General features: G+C 58.2%; 3 protein-coding genes across 3 annotated transcripts; 2 read left to right on the plus strand and 1 right to left on the minus strand.

The window, feature by feature from the left end:
- Positions 1-848: 848 nt before the first annotated feature.
- On the minus strand, positions 849-5,154 carry FAM78B (family with sequence similarity 78 member B). The gene is made up of 2 exons (XM_030455310.1): positions 4,844-5,154; positions 849-3,354 (listed from the first exon to the last, which is right to left on the minus strand). The coding sequence occupies exons 1-2, from the start codon at positions 5,104-5,106 to the stop codon at positions 2,832-2,834; spliced, it is 786 nt and encodes a 261-aa protein (XP_030311170.1). The 5' UTR covers positions 5,107-5,154; the 3' UTR covers positions 849-2,831.
- Positions 5,155-5,439: 285 nt separating this feature from the next.
- On the plus strand, positions 5,440-9,306 carry PLPP6 (phospholipid phosphatase 6). Its single transcript, XM_030455309.1, has 3 exons — positions 5,440-5,494; positions 5,722-6,162; positions 8,445-9,306. The coding sequence occupies exons 2-3, from the start codon at positions 5,739-5,741 to the stop codon at positions 8,813-8,815; spliced, it is 795 nt and encodes a 264-aa protein (XP_030311169.1). The 5' UTR covers positions 5,440-5,494; positions 5,722-5,738; the 3' UTR covers positions 8,816-9,306.
- A 2,258-nt stretch (positions 9,307-11,564) lies between these two features.
- LOC103529405 (dimethylaniline monooxygenase [N-oxide-forming] 5) lies at positions 11,565-15,794 on the plus strand. Its single transcript, XM_008494844.2, is given in 10 exon segments — positions 11,565-11,738; positions 11,912-12,094; positions 12,802-12,990; positions 13,069-13,231; positions 13,472-13,614; positions 13,974-14,173; positions 14,472-14,821; positions 15,036-15,108; positions 15,352-15,538; positions 15,540-15,794. Coding segments are annotated over 9 exon segments (1,596 nt in total). The 5' UTR covers positions 11,565-11,738; positions 11,912-11,962; the 3' UTR covers positions 15,699-15,794.
- The last annotated feature ends 586 nt before the right edge of the window (positions 15,795-16,380 follow it).

Here is a 16,380-nt window from a genome sequence, read left to right on the forward strand (position 1 = left end):
GCGTGAACACACACCTTTCACAACCATGCAAAAGGCCTGCACATTTTTGCAAACGTTTGCAAACTTTTTTTTTTCCTTCTACAGGGAAATGCCAACAGAGACAACCCCACACATCAAACCCAGTTCAGTGCATCAAATCCAGCCTTTGGAGAAGGAGTGGGCACAGAAGCCCAGCAGAAGCCTGGAAAGGTGAACACAAGCACAGCCCTGGGGCTCAGCCAGTGCCTGGGTGCAGGATGGGACCAGCCCAGGGAGCAGAGGCACAGACTGCAGCCAGGCACTGAGCCCAGCACCAAGCAATCCCTGGGGAGCAACCTTCCAATATCTGAAAGGGCTACAAGAAAGCTGGGGGAGGGCTTTGGACATGGGGGGGTAGGAAAAGGACAAGGGGAAATGACTTAGAACATGAAGAGGGGAAATTCAGGTTGGAGCTGGATGAGCTTTAAGGTCCCTTCCAACCCAAACCATTCTGTGATCCCATGTCCTGCTCTCCCAGCCAACTGGCACCATGGAGGAGCTCTTGGGCTGTATGGTTGGCACACAGTCCCTGAGCACACCAAGAGCCTTTTCCTGCAGGTTTCAGGTGCTCACACAGCACCCTTCTCCCAGCAGGGAGCCCATCTCAAGCCCACCCTTTCATTAGAGAACCCCTTCCTCTGGCTTTTCAGCTCTGATGCTGCCAGAGACATTTCTGCCCCCCTGGATCCAAAGCATCCATCTGCCTACAAACCCAATGGAACTTATCCCTTGTCCTCCCCTAAATATCAAGGTAAACTGTATTTCAAGTATCCAGCCCCTCTCCACGCAAGCATTTTGAGAAATAAACCATCAGTGACTGCAAAAGCTGCCCATCAATCCCATACCAGCACAAAACCACGGGCAGAGAGGCTCACAAGAGCGGGTCCAGCAAACTCCCAAAGTTTTGCTCCAGAAAACTCAACAAACCAAAGCTCAGTCTCCTCTCCTAGCACAAGGCTGCAGCCCCCCAGCCAGAGGCACCAAAAGCAGCAGGTTCCCATCCTGCTGCAAGGCTGAGCAGGAGGAGCAGGAGCCCCAGCACTGGCAAGTGTGCGTTGAGGCATCAAAGTGCAACACTCCCAAAATAAATAAAGAATTGAATCAGCAGCAAACACAACTAAGAATAAATAGTACAGGGATTTCAAGGGGATTTTTGGTTTGAGATGCCTGGGGAGCCCCTTCACCAGCAGGGACTGGGATGCACATCCCACCCTGGAGAAGCACGAGCTGTGTGTAGGTGAAGCTCTGCAGGAGATGGGCTGCAGGGTGATGGGACAGAGATGTGCCAGGGACACCACACAACAGGGACCAAAGCTGGGCTGGGCATCCCCAGGGCACCAACACCACAGGAGAGGCTTTGCATGGAAGTTTTGCCCAAGATGGTGACCCCCCTCCCAGCTTCTCCTGGAAACTGGGATAGAAGATGGGAGCCTCCCAGCAGGACTTACCCATATCTCCAGGGCAATGAATCCTCCCAGGATGGAAATGCAGGAGGGAAAGCAGAGGAGCCAAAGGGCTGGCACTGGGGTGGAGAAGGGAACATAGAAAGCAGCAAAAGCCATAACCACCTGCCTGGAGTGCCTGGGGCATTGGCAGTGCAGCTGGGGCACAGCTCTCACCTCTGCTGCACCTCGAGGGTGAAATGTTGGGAACTGCAGCCCACAGCATGACACTGTCACACAGAGCAGGACACACCAGAGGAGGAAGGGAGTTAATCCCATCCCTCCTTCCCAGGCAAACCCAGGGCTGCCCCACACAGCCTCTGCTGACATCCCTGCCTCTGACCCATGGAGAGGAAAAAAAAAAAACCAATCCCTGCAGAGCCTGGGGAGTCCCCAGAAGGCACGCTGTCCCCTCCCTGCCAGCAGCCCCCCAGGGGTATCTACCCTGTTCTGCAGGTGGCTGAGGAGGATCTCCTTATGAGCCAGTATTGGGGTGGAAAATGAGCAAGCACCCAGGTTCAGGGTTACATCTGCAAAGGAAAAGTGTGAGTCCCAGAGCAGCTCCAGCTGGGTTTGTGTGCAACACTGCCAGGGAGCACCTGAGCACAGCTCCTGGCTTCCCACTCATCTAGAAACTGGTTTTGCTTCCCTAAAAGAAGGGCCAGTGGGATTTAGGGGGGGTGGGGAGGAGGGGAAGGGTTGAGGAACTGCAAAGATTTAGTGCACCTTTAAAATGAAAGGACATCTAACCTGCCCTTAGATCTCACTCCAAGACAGAAAAGAGCTATGGCATCTCCTACACTCACAACTACTCCAAACACACCCTGATGCATGCAAAACAACCTGCTGCCCCCCAGCTGTGGAAAATCCCTCCTGGGAAGCAGCAACAGCCAGTGCTGGCCCCTGGCTACACTCCCAGGCAGGGCCAGGGGTCGATTATTGATCCAAAATGCATAGGTACAGACCCCACGGGGACAGCCATGCCCCAGGGGAAGGGTCACCACAGGACCCCCCACGCCTGGCTGGCACAGCCCCAGCTTCTACCTCCAGCTGGATGGAAAGCAGAACTTGCCACAGGCACAGTTCAACCACACTCATGCTCCTCACATTGCCCTGCAAGGAAAGATGAGTTGTTTAGGTGAGGCAGCCTCTTCCCCAGCTCCTAGAAATCCTCATTTGGCTTTCTGGGAAATCCTCCAAGCTCAGCAATCCCTATTCCAACGTCCTCACTGTGGCCAATCCTTTCAGATTCAGGAGAAGCTGCATTTCCAAGCACAGCTAGAAAGAAAGGCAGGAGGAGAACCCAAGAGGCCTGCTTTGGCTCAGGAACCCCACTGGTCTGCAGCACCCACATCCTCCTCACCCCCTGCACTACTTGGGAGGTATCACGACGATGGGCTGGCCTCGTTTGGGCCTCCACATGAGGACCTGGGCATCATTGGCATTGGGTTTCACTAGTGCATTGGGTGGGATGGGCTCCATCCTGCTGAGGATGCGGGGCTGCTCCTGCTGAGTCCTTCCCACCAGCCTTGCCCTCTGCCCCAGCAGCTGCATGGGATCGACCTCGATGTCCACTCTCATCCTCCACTTGATGGTCTGCAAGATGATTTTTTCCTTGGTGGTGGTGTTCATGGCCACCAGCCAGGTGGTAAAGCTCTGGTCCCTCTTAATCCTGGTCAGCAGTGGCACGTTGCTGTTGCTCACGGGGACAGCCCACGTCACGCTGGGGTAGAAGTTGTCATTCATGCTCACCGAGAACCTGGAGATCTTGTTGGTGGGCCCCACCAGGGTGACAGTTTCTGTGGTGTTTCCATACCAGGGGTAGCTCACGCCATCCGAGTCGCTGATGGCTTTTACTCTTCCTTCTCTCAGGTCGGGCAGCTCCCAGCTTGACCTGGAAAACAGGGAGATAAAAGCCAGGTTAGCAGGGACACAGCAGCAACAGTGTCTGGGAGGGAGAGGGGAGGGAGAGGGGAGGGAGAGGGGAGGGAGAGGGGAGGGAGAGGGGAGGGAGAGGGGAGGGAGAGGGGAGGGAGAGGGGAGGGAGAGGGGAGGGAGAGGGGAGGGAGAGGGGAGGGAGAGGGGAGGGAGAGGGGAGGGAGAGGGGAGGGAGAAGGGAGGAGAAGGGAGGGAGAAGGGAGGGAGAAGGGAGGGAGAAGGGAGGGAGAAGGGAGGGAGAAGGGAGGGAGAAGGGAGGGAGAAGGGAGGGAGAAGGGAGGGAGAAGGGAGGGAGAAGGGAGGGAGAAGGGAGGGAGAAGGGAGGGAGAAGGGAGGGAGAGGATCACAGAATCCTAGAACTGGCTGGGTTGGAAGGGACCTCAGAGATCATCAAGTCCAACCCTTGATCCACTCCCGCTGCAGTTCCCAGCCCATGGCACTCAGTGCCACATCCAGGCTCTTTGGAAAGATCTCCAGACACGGAGAATCCACTACTTCCCTGGGCAGCCCATTCCAATGCCTGATCACCCTCTCCAGAAAGAAATTCTTTCTCATCTCCAACCTAAACCTCCCCTGGCACAACTTGAGACCCTGCCCTCTTGTCTTGCTGAGAGTTGCCTGGGAAAAGAGACTAGAGGGAGAGGGAGGAAGAGGGAGGGAGCTTGAGGACCCTCTCCCCACTTGCAGCAAGCTCTCAAGAAGAAATTCAGCCTCAGTTCCCTCACGGAGCCAGCCAGCTGAAGCCTTTGTTCTGCCAGCAAAACGCTGTTTTAATTAAGCTTCAATCAAACCAACTGGGCTCAAACTCATTGCTGAGCTGCTCTGGGGCTGCTCTCCCCACCATCAGCTCCTGCACTGGAGCAGCTGTCCCTGTCCCTGTCCCCATCAATAAAAGCCATAAAAGTGATTTTGATGCTTCTGCATCCATACACCCACGTGGAGACAAGGAAACACCCCAACTACACCTGCCCGGGGGTGTAGGTGAAACCCCTGCACCGTGGCTGGGATGGGGTTGGGGGGAGCCCATCCCAAACCAAACCTCAGTTGCTGGCCACACCGCAACCTCGCGTGGCCACAGCAGGGGCACAGGTGGCCACGGCGAACCGGGAGCTTCGACGACACCTCCCGCCAGACACCTCCCAGCTCCGGGATTCTGCCGCATCGGGGGACCGGGGACAGGCAGCTCCCGACCCCTCTGCCAGAGCCTCCCTCCGCTCCGACGGGCTCCGGTGCCACCTACGAGGGACCCCGGTGCTCCCCCGGTGACCGGGAGCCAAGGGGGTGATACCGGGGCACATCCCGAGTGCGCAGGAAGGAATGGGGTGAAGCTCCCGGTACCGAACCGTCCAAGCCAACCCCTCTCCCTCCCTCCCGCCGGTGCCCCCGTGGTGTGCCGCTGCCGGTGGCGGTCCCCATCCCCTCCCCGTCCCTTCCCCGGTGCTCACACGCCGAGGTCGCTGTAGGTGTTGTAGAATTCCATGTGGTTGCAGGCCTGGATCCATCCCACCACCCAGGTGTGCCGCCGGGCGATGGGCGGCATGAGGACGCGGGCCGAGGCGCGGAAGTACGGCGTGCGGTACCGCAGCACCACCGGCGAGCTCTCCTCGATGGCGGTAGCCGCCGGTTCGATGGTTGCCGAGACGTCCGACACCACGATCTGCTCCCGGCGCACCCGCGCCTTGCAGGCCACGCTCTGCAGGCACCCCATCGCCACCGAACCGCCCTCACCCGCCGCCGCCGAACCGCGGGGCCGGGTGGGGGGCAGCCCGGCCCCCCGCCGCCGCCGCTTCCGTCTCCCGACCTCCGCCGCCGCCGCACATCGCCGCCCGCGCACCGGCGCCCGCACCGGCGGGGCGAAGGCGCCGCCGCCGTGGCACTTCTGGCCCTCGTCGGCTGCCGTACACCGGGCGGGCGGAGCCGTACCGTGGGTCCCCGCCCCGGGAGGGAACGGACGGACCTCCGCGCCGCCAGGGGGCGCCGCAAGGAAGCGTCCGGTCTCCATGGCAACCCGGTGCGTCACGGCGGGGAGGTGGAAGAGGAAGCGGGGCAGCCCCGGGGAACGGGGAACCGGGAAACGAGGGGACCGAGGAGCGGAGGTGGCCTTGGTGGGGGGGTCCTGGGGTCACATCGGGAGCGAAGGGAGGGGACCGGGACCGGGGCGGTGCGGTGGCGGAGGTGGGGGGGGGGGGAAGGCCGGGGGCTGGAGCAGGTTGCGCTGAGGTGCGGGGAAGATGCGGGTGAGATGCGGGCTCCTGGGAGGCTCTCCCGCCTCCCGGTGGCGGAGCAGGCCTGGCAGCCGGTGACCGGTCCCCTCCTCCCCCAGGGCCACATCGTTTCGCCATGCCGAGCCCCCGGAGCAGCCGTGAGCGACGGTCCGGTAGCAGCGGCAGCCTGAGCAGCAGCAACCGGCTGGAGTTCCTGTCCCTGTTGAGCCAGCGCAGCCCCGGTGTCCCGGACAGCCCGGCACGGCGCAAGGAATCGGGCAGCAGCTCCGCAGCATCCCCGCTGCCCGAGGAGGACTGCATGAAGCTGAACCCCTCCTTCCTCGGCATCGCCCTCAGCTCCCTGCTCGCCATCGACCTCTGGACCTCCAAGCGCCTGGGGGTCTGTGCCGGGGAGGGTTCGGCCTGGGGCAGCGCCCGGCCCCTGATGAAAGTGATCGAGGTGTCGGGACACGGCATCCCCTGGCTGCTCGGAACCTTCTATGGGCTCTGCCAGAGCCAGAGCTCGGCGGCCAGGGAGGTGCTGCTCAACCTGCTCTTCGGTGAGGTGGGGGGCAAAGGGGGGGAGGACAGAGCTTGGAGGGTGAGGCAGGGCTGAATAAACAGCCTGGAGGGAACTGGTTGAGGAAATGATGCAGGCTCATCCTCCTCATCATCATCATCCTCATCATTATGATCATCCTCATCATCATCCTTGCTGGTACCACAGCAAGGAACCCCACAGGAGTGGTGGCATGGGTGCTGCTTGTCTGTCACAGCTCCAACCACACTGCCAAACTCCTGAGGGTTAAACTGCTCCTGCTGCTGCACAAATCTTTAGTCCTTCATCTTGTCACAAGAGGACATTCCAGGTGCAGCTGCCTGGTCTTGAGATACCACCCTGTTCCTCCTGCACCACCCTGAAAAGCTGCTCTGGTACATGGGGATCTGCATCCTTTGGCACCCTGCATCACTGCCTGGTTTGAGCTGTACCAGCTAGTGAGGAAACCTGATTTAAAGGGTGCATTTTAGTGTTGTTTGATGCAATATTTCCACTCTAATGTTCTGTCCTCCCTGGCATACTTGGAGTCTTCATTTTTACTCGCTATAGTAGCTCCAGGACAACAGACCTCCTCAGGTTCCTATTATTAAGTTGGAAATAATTGGTATCTTGCCCATCACTGGAATTCAAACAGGTGCTTTTGTGCATCTTTTTCAACATGGTTAAATTACAATCCCACAGCAGGCTTGGGGAGGTGACCTGGAGGCCTTCAACCTCACCTCTGGTCCAGGACAGTCTGTCCCAGCACCAGGGCCATGGTCACCCCTCAGCTCCAAGCCAGAGCCAACCACCTTTCTGGGGTTCTGTCCCAGGGCTGCAACAGCCACATGAGAAATGAGTGTTCTCTAATGTCCAGATTGAATCTCCCAAACCATATGTACAGAGACAAAAAGAATTGAACTAGGTTTACATATGAAAAAAAAAAAATGCTCTTAAATGATTAACCAAAGGCAAAGAACTGAAGTGACCTACAGATTTAGTGTCCAGAAAAAAACTCTGGGACAAACAGAAGTCAATCTATTACAAGAAAAACGTGTGGAATGTATCCAGGAAAGGGCCAAGAGGATGATCAGAGGGCTGGAGCACCTCTCCTGTGAGGACACTGAGAGTTGGGGTTATTCAGTCTGGAGAGAAGAAGGCTCTGAGGAGACCTTATTGTGACCTCCTAGTCTCTGAAGGGGGCTACAAGAAAGCTGGGGAGGGACTTTTTAGGATGTCAGGGAGTGACAGGACATGGGGGAATGGATTCAAACTAGAGGAGGGGAGACTAGATGTTAGGAAGAAGGTTTTCCCCATAAAGGTGGTGAGAGCCTGGCACAGGTTGTCCAGAGAGGTGGTGGAAGCCCCATCCATCCCTGGAAGTTTTTAGGGCCAGGCTGGAGAGGGCTTGGAGCAACCTGAGGTGGTGGGAGGGGTCCCTGCCCATGGCAGGGGGTTGGAACTGGATGGGCTTAAAGACCCCTTCCAACCCTGACAATTCTGTCATTCCATGAATCTCTCACCAGGCTTCCTGGGAAGAAGGAGCCCAGGCTGTGAGCACTGGGAGCACCTCTGTCCTCTGCCAGAAGCTGCTCTTGCAAAAATACCACCGAACACTTCTCACTGGGGCTCCACCTCAGGCTGCTACCACAAGAACTCCCTTTAGCTCTCTGGGACCAAGCCACCACCATTATTTAACCCATCCTTTAGTCAGCTTCTGCAAACCCAAGCTCCCTGGCATTAGTCCCCCAGACCAGCAGAGCTATGGCACTGCAGAGTCCCTCACCCAAGGCTGTGTTTGCAGTGGGTTGATCATTCACCTTGGTCTGTTCAACCCTGGGGTCAGGAGGGTGGCCCAGAAACGCTGAGTCAGCAGGGGCTGTCAGTAAGGGAGTCACGGGGGGTTATTAACCCCTCTGTTACCTTCAAACGAGGGGTCAGCTCGAGGCCTGAGCCACAGCAAGGGGAGGATTGAAAGGGAGAAAAGGCCTTGGGTGCAAGCAGGGCCAAGCTCTGCTGCTGGCAGCCTCAGGCTGGGGGGCTGGCACCTCACCAGGGCTGCGTGCAGCAAGAGCAGGGATTGAAGATGTGCTCCTGCTGGAAAAGGCCATGGATTAGTGCCAACCTGCCTGTTGTAGCCATGGGAAACACCGCCTTCTCTCAGCAAGCTTTGGTAGCCAAGTGCTTCCCTCTTCAGCTGATGGCTCCGTTTCATTTCTTGCCTTATTTTCCCCCCAAAGGGGAACAAAACCGCGGAAGCTGCAAGGCAGGAAACCTTTCTCACTCTCTCTTGCTCTCTCCTAGCTCTGCTGCTGGACCTCGTGCTGGTGGCCGTGGTGAAAGGGCTCGTCAGGCGGCCACGACCTCCCCACAACCAGATGGACATGTTTGCCACCATCTCCGTGGACAAATACTCCTTCCCCTCGGGCCACGCCACCAGAGCTGCCCTCGTCTGCCGCTTCGTCCTGCACCACCTGGTGCTTGCAGCCCCTCTGAGGGTCCTGGTGGTGCTCTGGGCTCTCCTCGTGGGGGTGTCCCGGGTGATGTTGGGCAGGCACAACGTGACGGATGTGCTCTCTGGTTTGCTCCTGGGTTACCTGCTCTACAGCGTGGTGGAGCGCTGCTGGCTTTCCCCGCTCAGCACCCCGGCACTCTTTGCACTCTGGAGCCACTGATGGATGGGGCTCTTCCCAAAGGAGGAGGAGGAAGAGGAGGAAGCACGCACAGGGAGGGGATTCTGGGACTTGAACTCATACCCTAGCCCCCGTCTAGGTCCAGCTGAGGTTTCTCACGAGCAGTGCTGAAGGTTCCCAAGCATGCAATTAGAAGTTTGGTGCTGTCCTGGCAGGGTGTGCGCTGCCCCAGAAGCTGCACTGACTGTTCTCCCATGAAAAACCAGTCCCTGCAGAGCCCGGGGCTGGTTCAGCTCATTCATCCAGCAGTTGACTACTGATACTGTGAAGCCCCACGCCCTTGATGTGTCAGTCCATGGTGTATGTGGTAGCTGTGGCTTCCCAAAGATCTCTCTGCAATCGTCTGTGTCTCTGTATGCTGTAAATACACCAGTCATGCTGCTGTCCCAGATGTGCCCTGCATGGCCTGTTCCATAGTTTCTGCCTCAGGGGGACTCAGTGGGTTTGTCCTCAGGTTCATAAAGAGCTCTGCCTTCCTAAAAAACGTGTCTCTTCCCTCTTGCTCTCCATTTCAGTACTGCACAGATCTTAAGCAATGAAGACACAGGCACCTGGCTCCCACTGCCATGGGGAAAAGATGGTGTGAGCCAGGATTTGGTCCATCTCCAAGAAAAGGAGGAAATGGGGGAAGCAGCAACCTGCTCCTCAAGTCCTTACCCAGAGCTTCACAGCTGCTGCTTCCCTCTGTAGCACTTGTGCTGGTGAAGGGATCCAGCACAAGTCCTGTGAGGAAGGGCTGAGGGAGCTGGGGGTGTTGAGGCTGGAGAAGAGGAGGCTCAGGGGAGACCTCATCACTCTCTGCAACTCCCCGAAACGAGGTTGGAGCCAGGGGCGGGGCAGGCTCTGCTCCCAGGCAGAGATCAGTCAGACAAGAGGCCATGGGCTTGAGCTCTGCCAGGGGAGGGATAGGCTGGATATTAGGAAGAAATTCTTTGCAGAGAGGGTGCTCAGGCATTGGGATGGGCTGCCCAGGGAGGGGGTGGATTCTCCATCCCTGGAGGTTTTTAAGAAGAGACTGAATGTGCAAGGCAGAGCCCAGCTCTGCAGTGTTTGGGGATCCTGGGCAGACAACACACTCCAGAGTGCTCAGGGTTTGGGTTGATCAGGGCTTGTTGAGCTGTACCAAAACATCTCATCTCTGCTGTTTCCCCAAAATGGGTTGTTTTTTTGCCCAAGTGGTTCTTCTTACAGCTGTTGGAGTCTTCTTCTCCGGGCCATGGAGGAGTAAGCACAGCAGCAATTCTGTCCATCTGTGATTTCTTCCCACACGAGTTTTGCCAAAAGCTGCTCCCAGCTGACTTGCAGGACCCTCCATGAGCTGCTTGGTGGCACCAGCCATGCCACTGGGTCACAGGCTGCCCTGCCACCCTCTCACCTCTGCTCTGCTTCCTTCCACCTCTGCCAGCTGAGAACTTTGGTCTCCCCACATGCTTGTCCTGCGTGTGCTGCCCACTACACCGTGCATCCTGGGTGCTTTTGCCAGGCCTGTGGAACCACGGCTCACTGTTGGTGTCAACAACCAAGTCTTGACTGAAAATGCCCTGGCTTGACCCTGGTGCAGTCCTGTGGTCTCCCGTGCCTATCAACATGGTTCAGGAGGCAAAGTCCAAGGCTGTGCTGCCTCTTTTAGTCACCAAGGGATAAGGGAAAATTCAAAGGCGACCTGCACAGGGGTTGGGTTGAGAGCTGGTGTAAGTCCTCTGTACCTGTCACCCTTGGGCAGTCCCTGCAGAGCTTTCAAGAGAGCCAGAAGCCCGGCTGAGAGCAGAGCAAAGAGCCAGTGCTGCCTCTTTGCTGTTTCCTTGCTTGGTAAGAGACACTTTCAATGCTTTTTGACAGCAGGCATGTAGTGTGGGTTGGCAGCTTGGCACACGAGTCCCACGCAGAGATTGGCCCCTGCCAACAGCAAGCAACAGAAAGAGCTTTATTATACTCACTGCAAACATCCTATGAGTTATAGAAGGTGGAACAAAGCTCCCAGGACACGGGAGAGCCAATTTCCCCTGCAGCCCCCAGGGTTTGTCTGGCTGCAGGTGTGCTGGGAGTCAGCATCTTGCTCCTGAGCCACCGGATCTGTGCCTCCTGCTGCGGGGAGAGCCTTTTCCTTTTCGGTCCCACAACCCTGGCACCCGTGACACCCCAACAGGGTATCACCCAGGCACAAGGGTCCCACTGCACTGGCCGGGGGTCACTGATGGTCCAGGAGTGAGATGTGGCTGTGAGGACACAGTGCCACCATGCCCAGTCCGGGTGCACAGGGGACATCGGTGATGTGATGCCGGGTGGCACCGGAGCATCCCGAGCCGCGTGTGTCCCCGCGTACCACCATACACAGGGTTGGGCTGATCCCGGGAATGCCAGAGGTAAAAGTTGATGGCAGCGTTTGTTCACCTGCCGTGCACACCACGGGGACCGGTCACATCTCTGCCTTTCCTGCAGCCCCGTGTCCCCACAGTGTCCCCACACAAAGCTTCCCGTTAAAGCACCGGGGAAGGCTCCTTGCCCGGCCGTCCCGGAAAGGCTGAGCCGGATGACTGCCCCTCCCGGCCCGGGGAGGAGTGACGGAGGGGACGGCCCCGCTCGCCACTTCCAAGCCCCATCATGACAGGCGTCAGGGCTTAGGGAAATCCGGCACAGACCCTTGCACGGCTCCCACAGCCGCAGGTTGAGGTTTCCCGGGTGGCGTGGTAGAAAGGAGGGGCGTGGGGAGGGAGAGGGCGAAGGGCAGGCGGAGAGAGCATCACCCACCGGGGAGAGGGGGAGGGAGGGAGCCAGAGAGGGAGCCATCGGTACCTGCGGCAGGGCTGGGTACTCCGGAACGTCTCCTTCGGCACAATTTGGCGTGAGCTGGAAGATTCTGAAGCTCGCTGGCACTCGGAAGCATTTCTCCCCGTGGCATCCAGAGGTAACAGCGCGGTGGTGCAAAACCCCCGAGCTGACCAGGTGCCTGTCCCGGGGGGTGGACAGCAGTTGTCTCACAGCCCCAGAGAAAAGTTTTTGGGAGACCTCCTCTCCGTTTGGGACCTCCTTGGTGTAAAAGGGCAATGTTTTTTCCCAGCTTCATCTCTCGTCCTTCAGCCTTACTCTTTGGGACTGTCCTCAGGCAGAGACTCAGTGGTGGAGAGCAGGATGGTGAAGAGGGTGGCGATCGTCGGAGGGGGCCCCAGCGGGCTCTGTGCCATCAAAGCCTGTCTGCAGGAGGGGCTGGAGCCCGTCTGCTTCGAGAGGACCAGAGACATCGGAGGGCTCTGGAGGTTTGAGGTAAACCCCGCTGGCCACAGATCTCTGTTCTGCTCTTGTGAGATCCCCCCTGGAGTTGTGTGCAGTTCTGGAGTCAGAAGGACACAGAGCTCCTGGAAGGTGTCCAGAGCAGAGCCACTGAAATGCTGGGAGGGCTGAGCAGCTCCCTGGGAAGCCAGGCTGAGGGATTGGGGTTGTTCAGCTTGGAGAAGAGGAGGCTCCCAGGTGAGCTCAGAGCAACCTTCCAATATCTGAAGGGGCTACAAGAAAGCTGGGGGAGGGCTTTGGACATGGGAGGGTAGGGAGAGGACAAGGGGAATGGGTTAAAGCTTGAAGTGGGAAGATTTATGTTAGAGATAAGGAAGAAATTATTTCCTGTAAGGGTGTTGAGACACTGGCACAGGTTGCCCAAGGAAGTTGTGGCTGCCCCATCCCTGGCAGTGTCCAAATCCAGGTTGGATGGGGCTTGGAGCACCCTGGGCTGATGGAAGATGTCCCTAGCCATGCAGGGTAGGGTGATGAGATGAGCTTTAAGGTCCCTTCCAACCCAAACCATGCTATGATGCTATGTCCTGATCAGCCAGGATCAGTGGTGACTGCTGGGCTGGCAGGCAGCTGGCCATGGCAGGGTCCTGGGGGGTAAGGCTGAGGGCAGGGGGCTCCACACAAAGGGCCATCCCCCCCATCACTGCCCCCGGGTACTGCTGATCCGTACCCCACTCCCACAGGAGCACCCCGAGGAGGGCCGTGCCAGCATCTACCGCTCCGTCATCATCAACACCTCCAAGGAGATGATGTGCTACAGCGACTTCCCCATCCCTGAGGACTTCCCCAACTACATGCACAACTCCAAGATCATGGAATACTTCTACATGTACGCCAGGCACTTTGATCTGCTCCGACACATCCGTTTCAGGGTGAGAGCCGGGGGCTCTGGGGGGGTTGGTGGGGCTGGGAGGTGCCCGGTGCCTGACTCCTGCTCTCCCCACTCCCAGACCAGCGTGTGCCGCATGTCCAAGTGCCCCAACTTTGCCACCACGGGGCAGTGGGAGGTGGTGACAGAGAGTGAAGGGAAGAAGGAGACGTCTGTCTTCGACGCCGTGCTGGTGTGCACCGGGCACCACACGGATGCACATCTCCCCTTGAGCTCCTTCCCAGGTACCACCCCACTCTCCAGCATGAGGAGAGACTCCTGAAAGCTCAGCCATGACAGTCCCTCTTCTCCCTGCTGCTCTTCCTACTGGTCCCAGCACTTCCCTGCCTTGTTTTGATTCTGGGAGCACTCCCATGCTCCCTGGGAGGGGTGTGGCAGGGCTAGACAACATCACCAGTTTTTGGGGGAGGTGACCTTCCAGCCCAGCCCTAGGAAGCTAAGCATCCCTCCCTCCCTGCCCACAGGAATTGAGAAGTTCAAAGGCAACTACTTGCACAGCCGAGACTACAAGGACTGTAATGATTTCATGGACAAGAGGGTTGTTATCATTGGGATTGGGAATTCAGGCTTGGATCTGGCTGTGGAGATCAGCCACACAGCCAAGCAGGTGAGCAGCAGGAGCGGGGTCCTGGTGGGTAGGGCAGACCCCAGTGGGACAATGCCAGCTCCACAAGGATACCAGGGTGAAGATGCTGGCACAGCTGCTGCTCTGTCCCAGCACAGGCAGTGGTGGCAGTCCAGACTTGATCCTGTATGGATACCCTGATTCCTATCCCCCACTCTGGGGCAGCCCTGTGGCTCTTCCCTACCTCTCCCTGCTAGGCACCAGCCTCCACCTCTGTCTGCCCTTTTGGCCTTCACCCAGCACTCGGGCAGCAGGAAGAGGAGCAATCCCAGGGCAGGATGTGCTCCTCCCAGGGCAGCTCCCCAGGACCCTCAGGGTGCAACACTTACCTCTTTGCCCAGGTCTTCCTCAGCACCCGCCGTGGCGCGTGGGTCTTCAACCGTGTCGGGGATCAGGGCTACCCCACAGACACCATCTTCACCACCCGCATGAAGATATTCCTGAAGTACCTGCTGAGTTCATCCATGGTGAACAGATTGGTGGAGAAGCAGCTGAACGCCAGGTTTGACCACGCACTCTACGGCCTGAAGCCAAAGCACAGGTGCCTTCCAACACTCCCCCTGTCCTGGAGGGATCATCTTCCTCCCCACTTGTCCAGTCTTGCTCAGCCTTCTTCATGCTCTCTGTGCCTGAGCTGGGAGCAACCTACTACCTCTTCCAGGGACCCTTGGTGGCACTCGTGCAATGGCATCTGCCAGCAAGTGTCCCTGGAGGACAAGCCCTCGAGTGATGAGCATCCCTGGGGCTGAGCATCCTCAGAAGAGGGAGCAATGGCTGGAGCAGGACATGGAGCAGAGACCCCCCAACCCAGCACCCTGATGGCTCTTTCTGAATTCCAGGATCTTAGACCAGCACCCGACTATCAACGATGACCTTCCCAACTGCATCATTTCAGGCAGGGTGCAGGTGAAGCCAAATGTCAAGGAGTTCACTGAGACATCTGCCATCTTCGAGGATGGCACCAGGGAGGACATCGACGCCGTGGTCTTTGCCACAGGATACACCTTCTCCTTCCCCTTCCTCGAGAGTTATGTGAAAGTGGTGAACAACCAGATCTCCCTCTACAAACAGATGTTCCTCCCTGAACTGGAGAAGCCAACGCTGGCCTTCATTGGTCTCATCCAGCCCCTGGGTGCCATCATGCCCATCTCTGAGCTCCAGAGTCGCTGGGCCACCCGTGTCTTCAAGGGTAAGAGAGGCAAACCTCCCCTGTGGCTGCAGCCTGACCCTGCATCCCTGGAGAGGGGGTCAATGCCTTGGGTGCCAGACTGACAGCCTTCGGGGTGAGGACAGGGGCACAACACCTTGGCAAGGGCAGCACCACAGTGGCCACGGTTGCCAGCAGGGTGGCCATGGTTGCCAGCAGGGTGCAGCACCCTCACGCTGTATCTCATCCTCCCTAGGGCTGAACCAGCTGCCTTCACGGCACGACATGGAGGCTGACATCAGGCAGAAGAAGGAAGAGATGGAAAAGCGGTAAGACTGCCCTGGGAAGAGGGAGGGAACTACTTAGGGCATGGCTGCTCATGGCCTCCCAGGGGCTGGATCTTACCCAGTGGCTACCCAGGCTTTTTTGGCCGTGCCAGCAGAGGGCAGGGATGTGCTCAGCTGCAACACCCCCACCCCGCTGATCCCTCCCCGTGCTCGTCCCTCCAATACCATCACCTTCCCAGTGCACGGGCTCTGCTGCCAGCATCCCCCTGCCTTCCCTGTCCACAGGTACGTGAAGAGCCAGAGGCACACCATCCAGGTGGATTACATCCCCTACATGGACGAGCTCGCCTCCCAGATGGGGGTCAAGCCCAACGTGCTGACCCTCTTCCTCACCGACCCCAAACTGGCTCTGGAGGTGGTCTTTGGTCCCTGCACACCCTACCAGTACCGCCTGCGGGGTCCGGGTGCTTGGGGGGGGTGCCAGGGAGGCCATCCTGACCCAGCGGCAGCGCATCATCAAACCACTGCAGACACGGCATGTAGAGAAGCAAGCAGCAGCCTCTGCTATGCCCTTTGTTTTCAAGCTGGTCGGGGCCGTGGCCGTCCTCGCCGTGATATTTGCTTACTTGTAGGTGCCCTGGCTTTGTGGTGTGCCAGGGGGCTGAGCAGCCACACCTTGCCCTGTTGGCAGCCTGACCATCCCAGTGCTGGCAGGAGCCCCCCTCCTCCCTGGAACAGTTCTGTCGTGGCTACGCTGTGAGTTTGGGGTGTGCAGAGCTTCCCCAGCTGCCAAAATAATGCCTGCTGTGCATCTCCTCCCGTGGAGCTGCTGCCAGGGAAGGACAAGGAACACTGCTCATCTACAGTCCTCCTCGGCAGCACTTTTGATCCAGCAGGGAAACATCAGCTTTCCAGTTGCTATCACCTGTCTGAGCTACCACTGGCACACTCACACAGAAGCTAAGTAGCAGCAGAGGCACAGCAGACCTCTTAACTGGATAAAAACGTGTTTAAACAAAGCCAGGTGTCTGTCCCATCACTGTTGCCATCGTGTCCCCCCGGGTGGACACACAAAGCTTTGAGGTCAGGTGGCTGGGCAGCTCCAGGGCAGTGTGGGCTACAGACACACACACACAGACACACACACAGTGAAAACAGCCTCGCCCAGGGTGTGCACCACCAGAGCAGGTCACAGGGTCACAGTGATGACAGTTCAGTGCCACCCTCATCACCTGCATGCAACCCTTCCAGGGAATGGCTGGGTGGGTTGGGGACTTGGAGCTGGCTCCATGCCACCACATGCCAGATCTGGGA

Source organism: Calypte anna, chromosome 8 (assembly GCF_003957555.1).
Source record: "Calypte anna isolate BGI_N300 chromosome 8, bCalAnn1_v1.p, whole genome shotgun sequence".
Classification (NCBI taxonomy): Eukaryota; Metazoa; Chordata; class Aves; order Apodiformes; family Trochilidae; genus Calypte; species Calypte anna.

Coding starts and splice junctions, on each gene's coding strand:
- FAM78B (XM_030455310.1), bottom strand. CDS start 5,106: ATGGGGTGCCTGCAGAGCGTGGCCTGCAAGGCGCGGGTGCGCCGGGAG. Junction 3,355..4,843: donor ACCTACAGCGACCTCGGCGT/GTGAGCACCGGG, acceptor CCTGTTTTCCAG/GTCAAGCTGGGAGCTGCCCG.
- PLPP6 (XM_030455309.1), top strand. CDS start 5,739: ATGCCGAGCCCCCGGAGCAGCCGTGAGCGACGGTCCGGTAGCAGCGGC. Junction 6,163..8,444: donor GCTGCTCAACCTGCTCTTCG/GTGAGGTGGGGG, acceptor GCTCTCTCCTAG/CTCTGCTGCTGGACCTCGTG.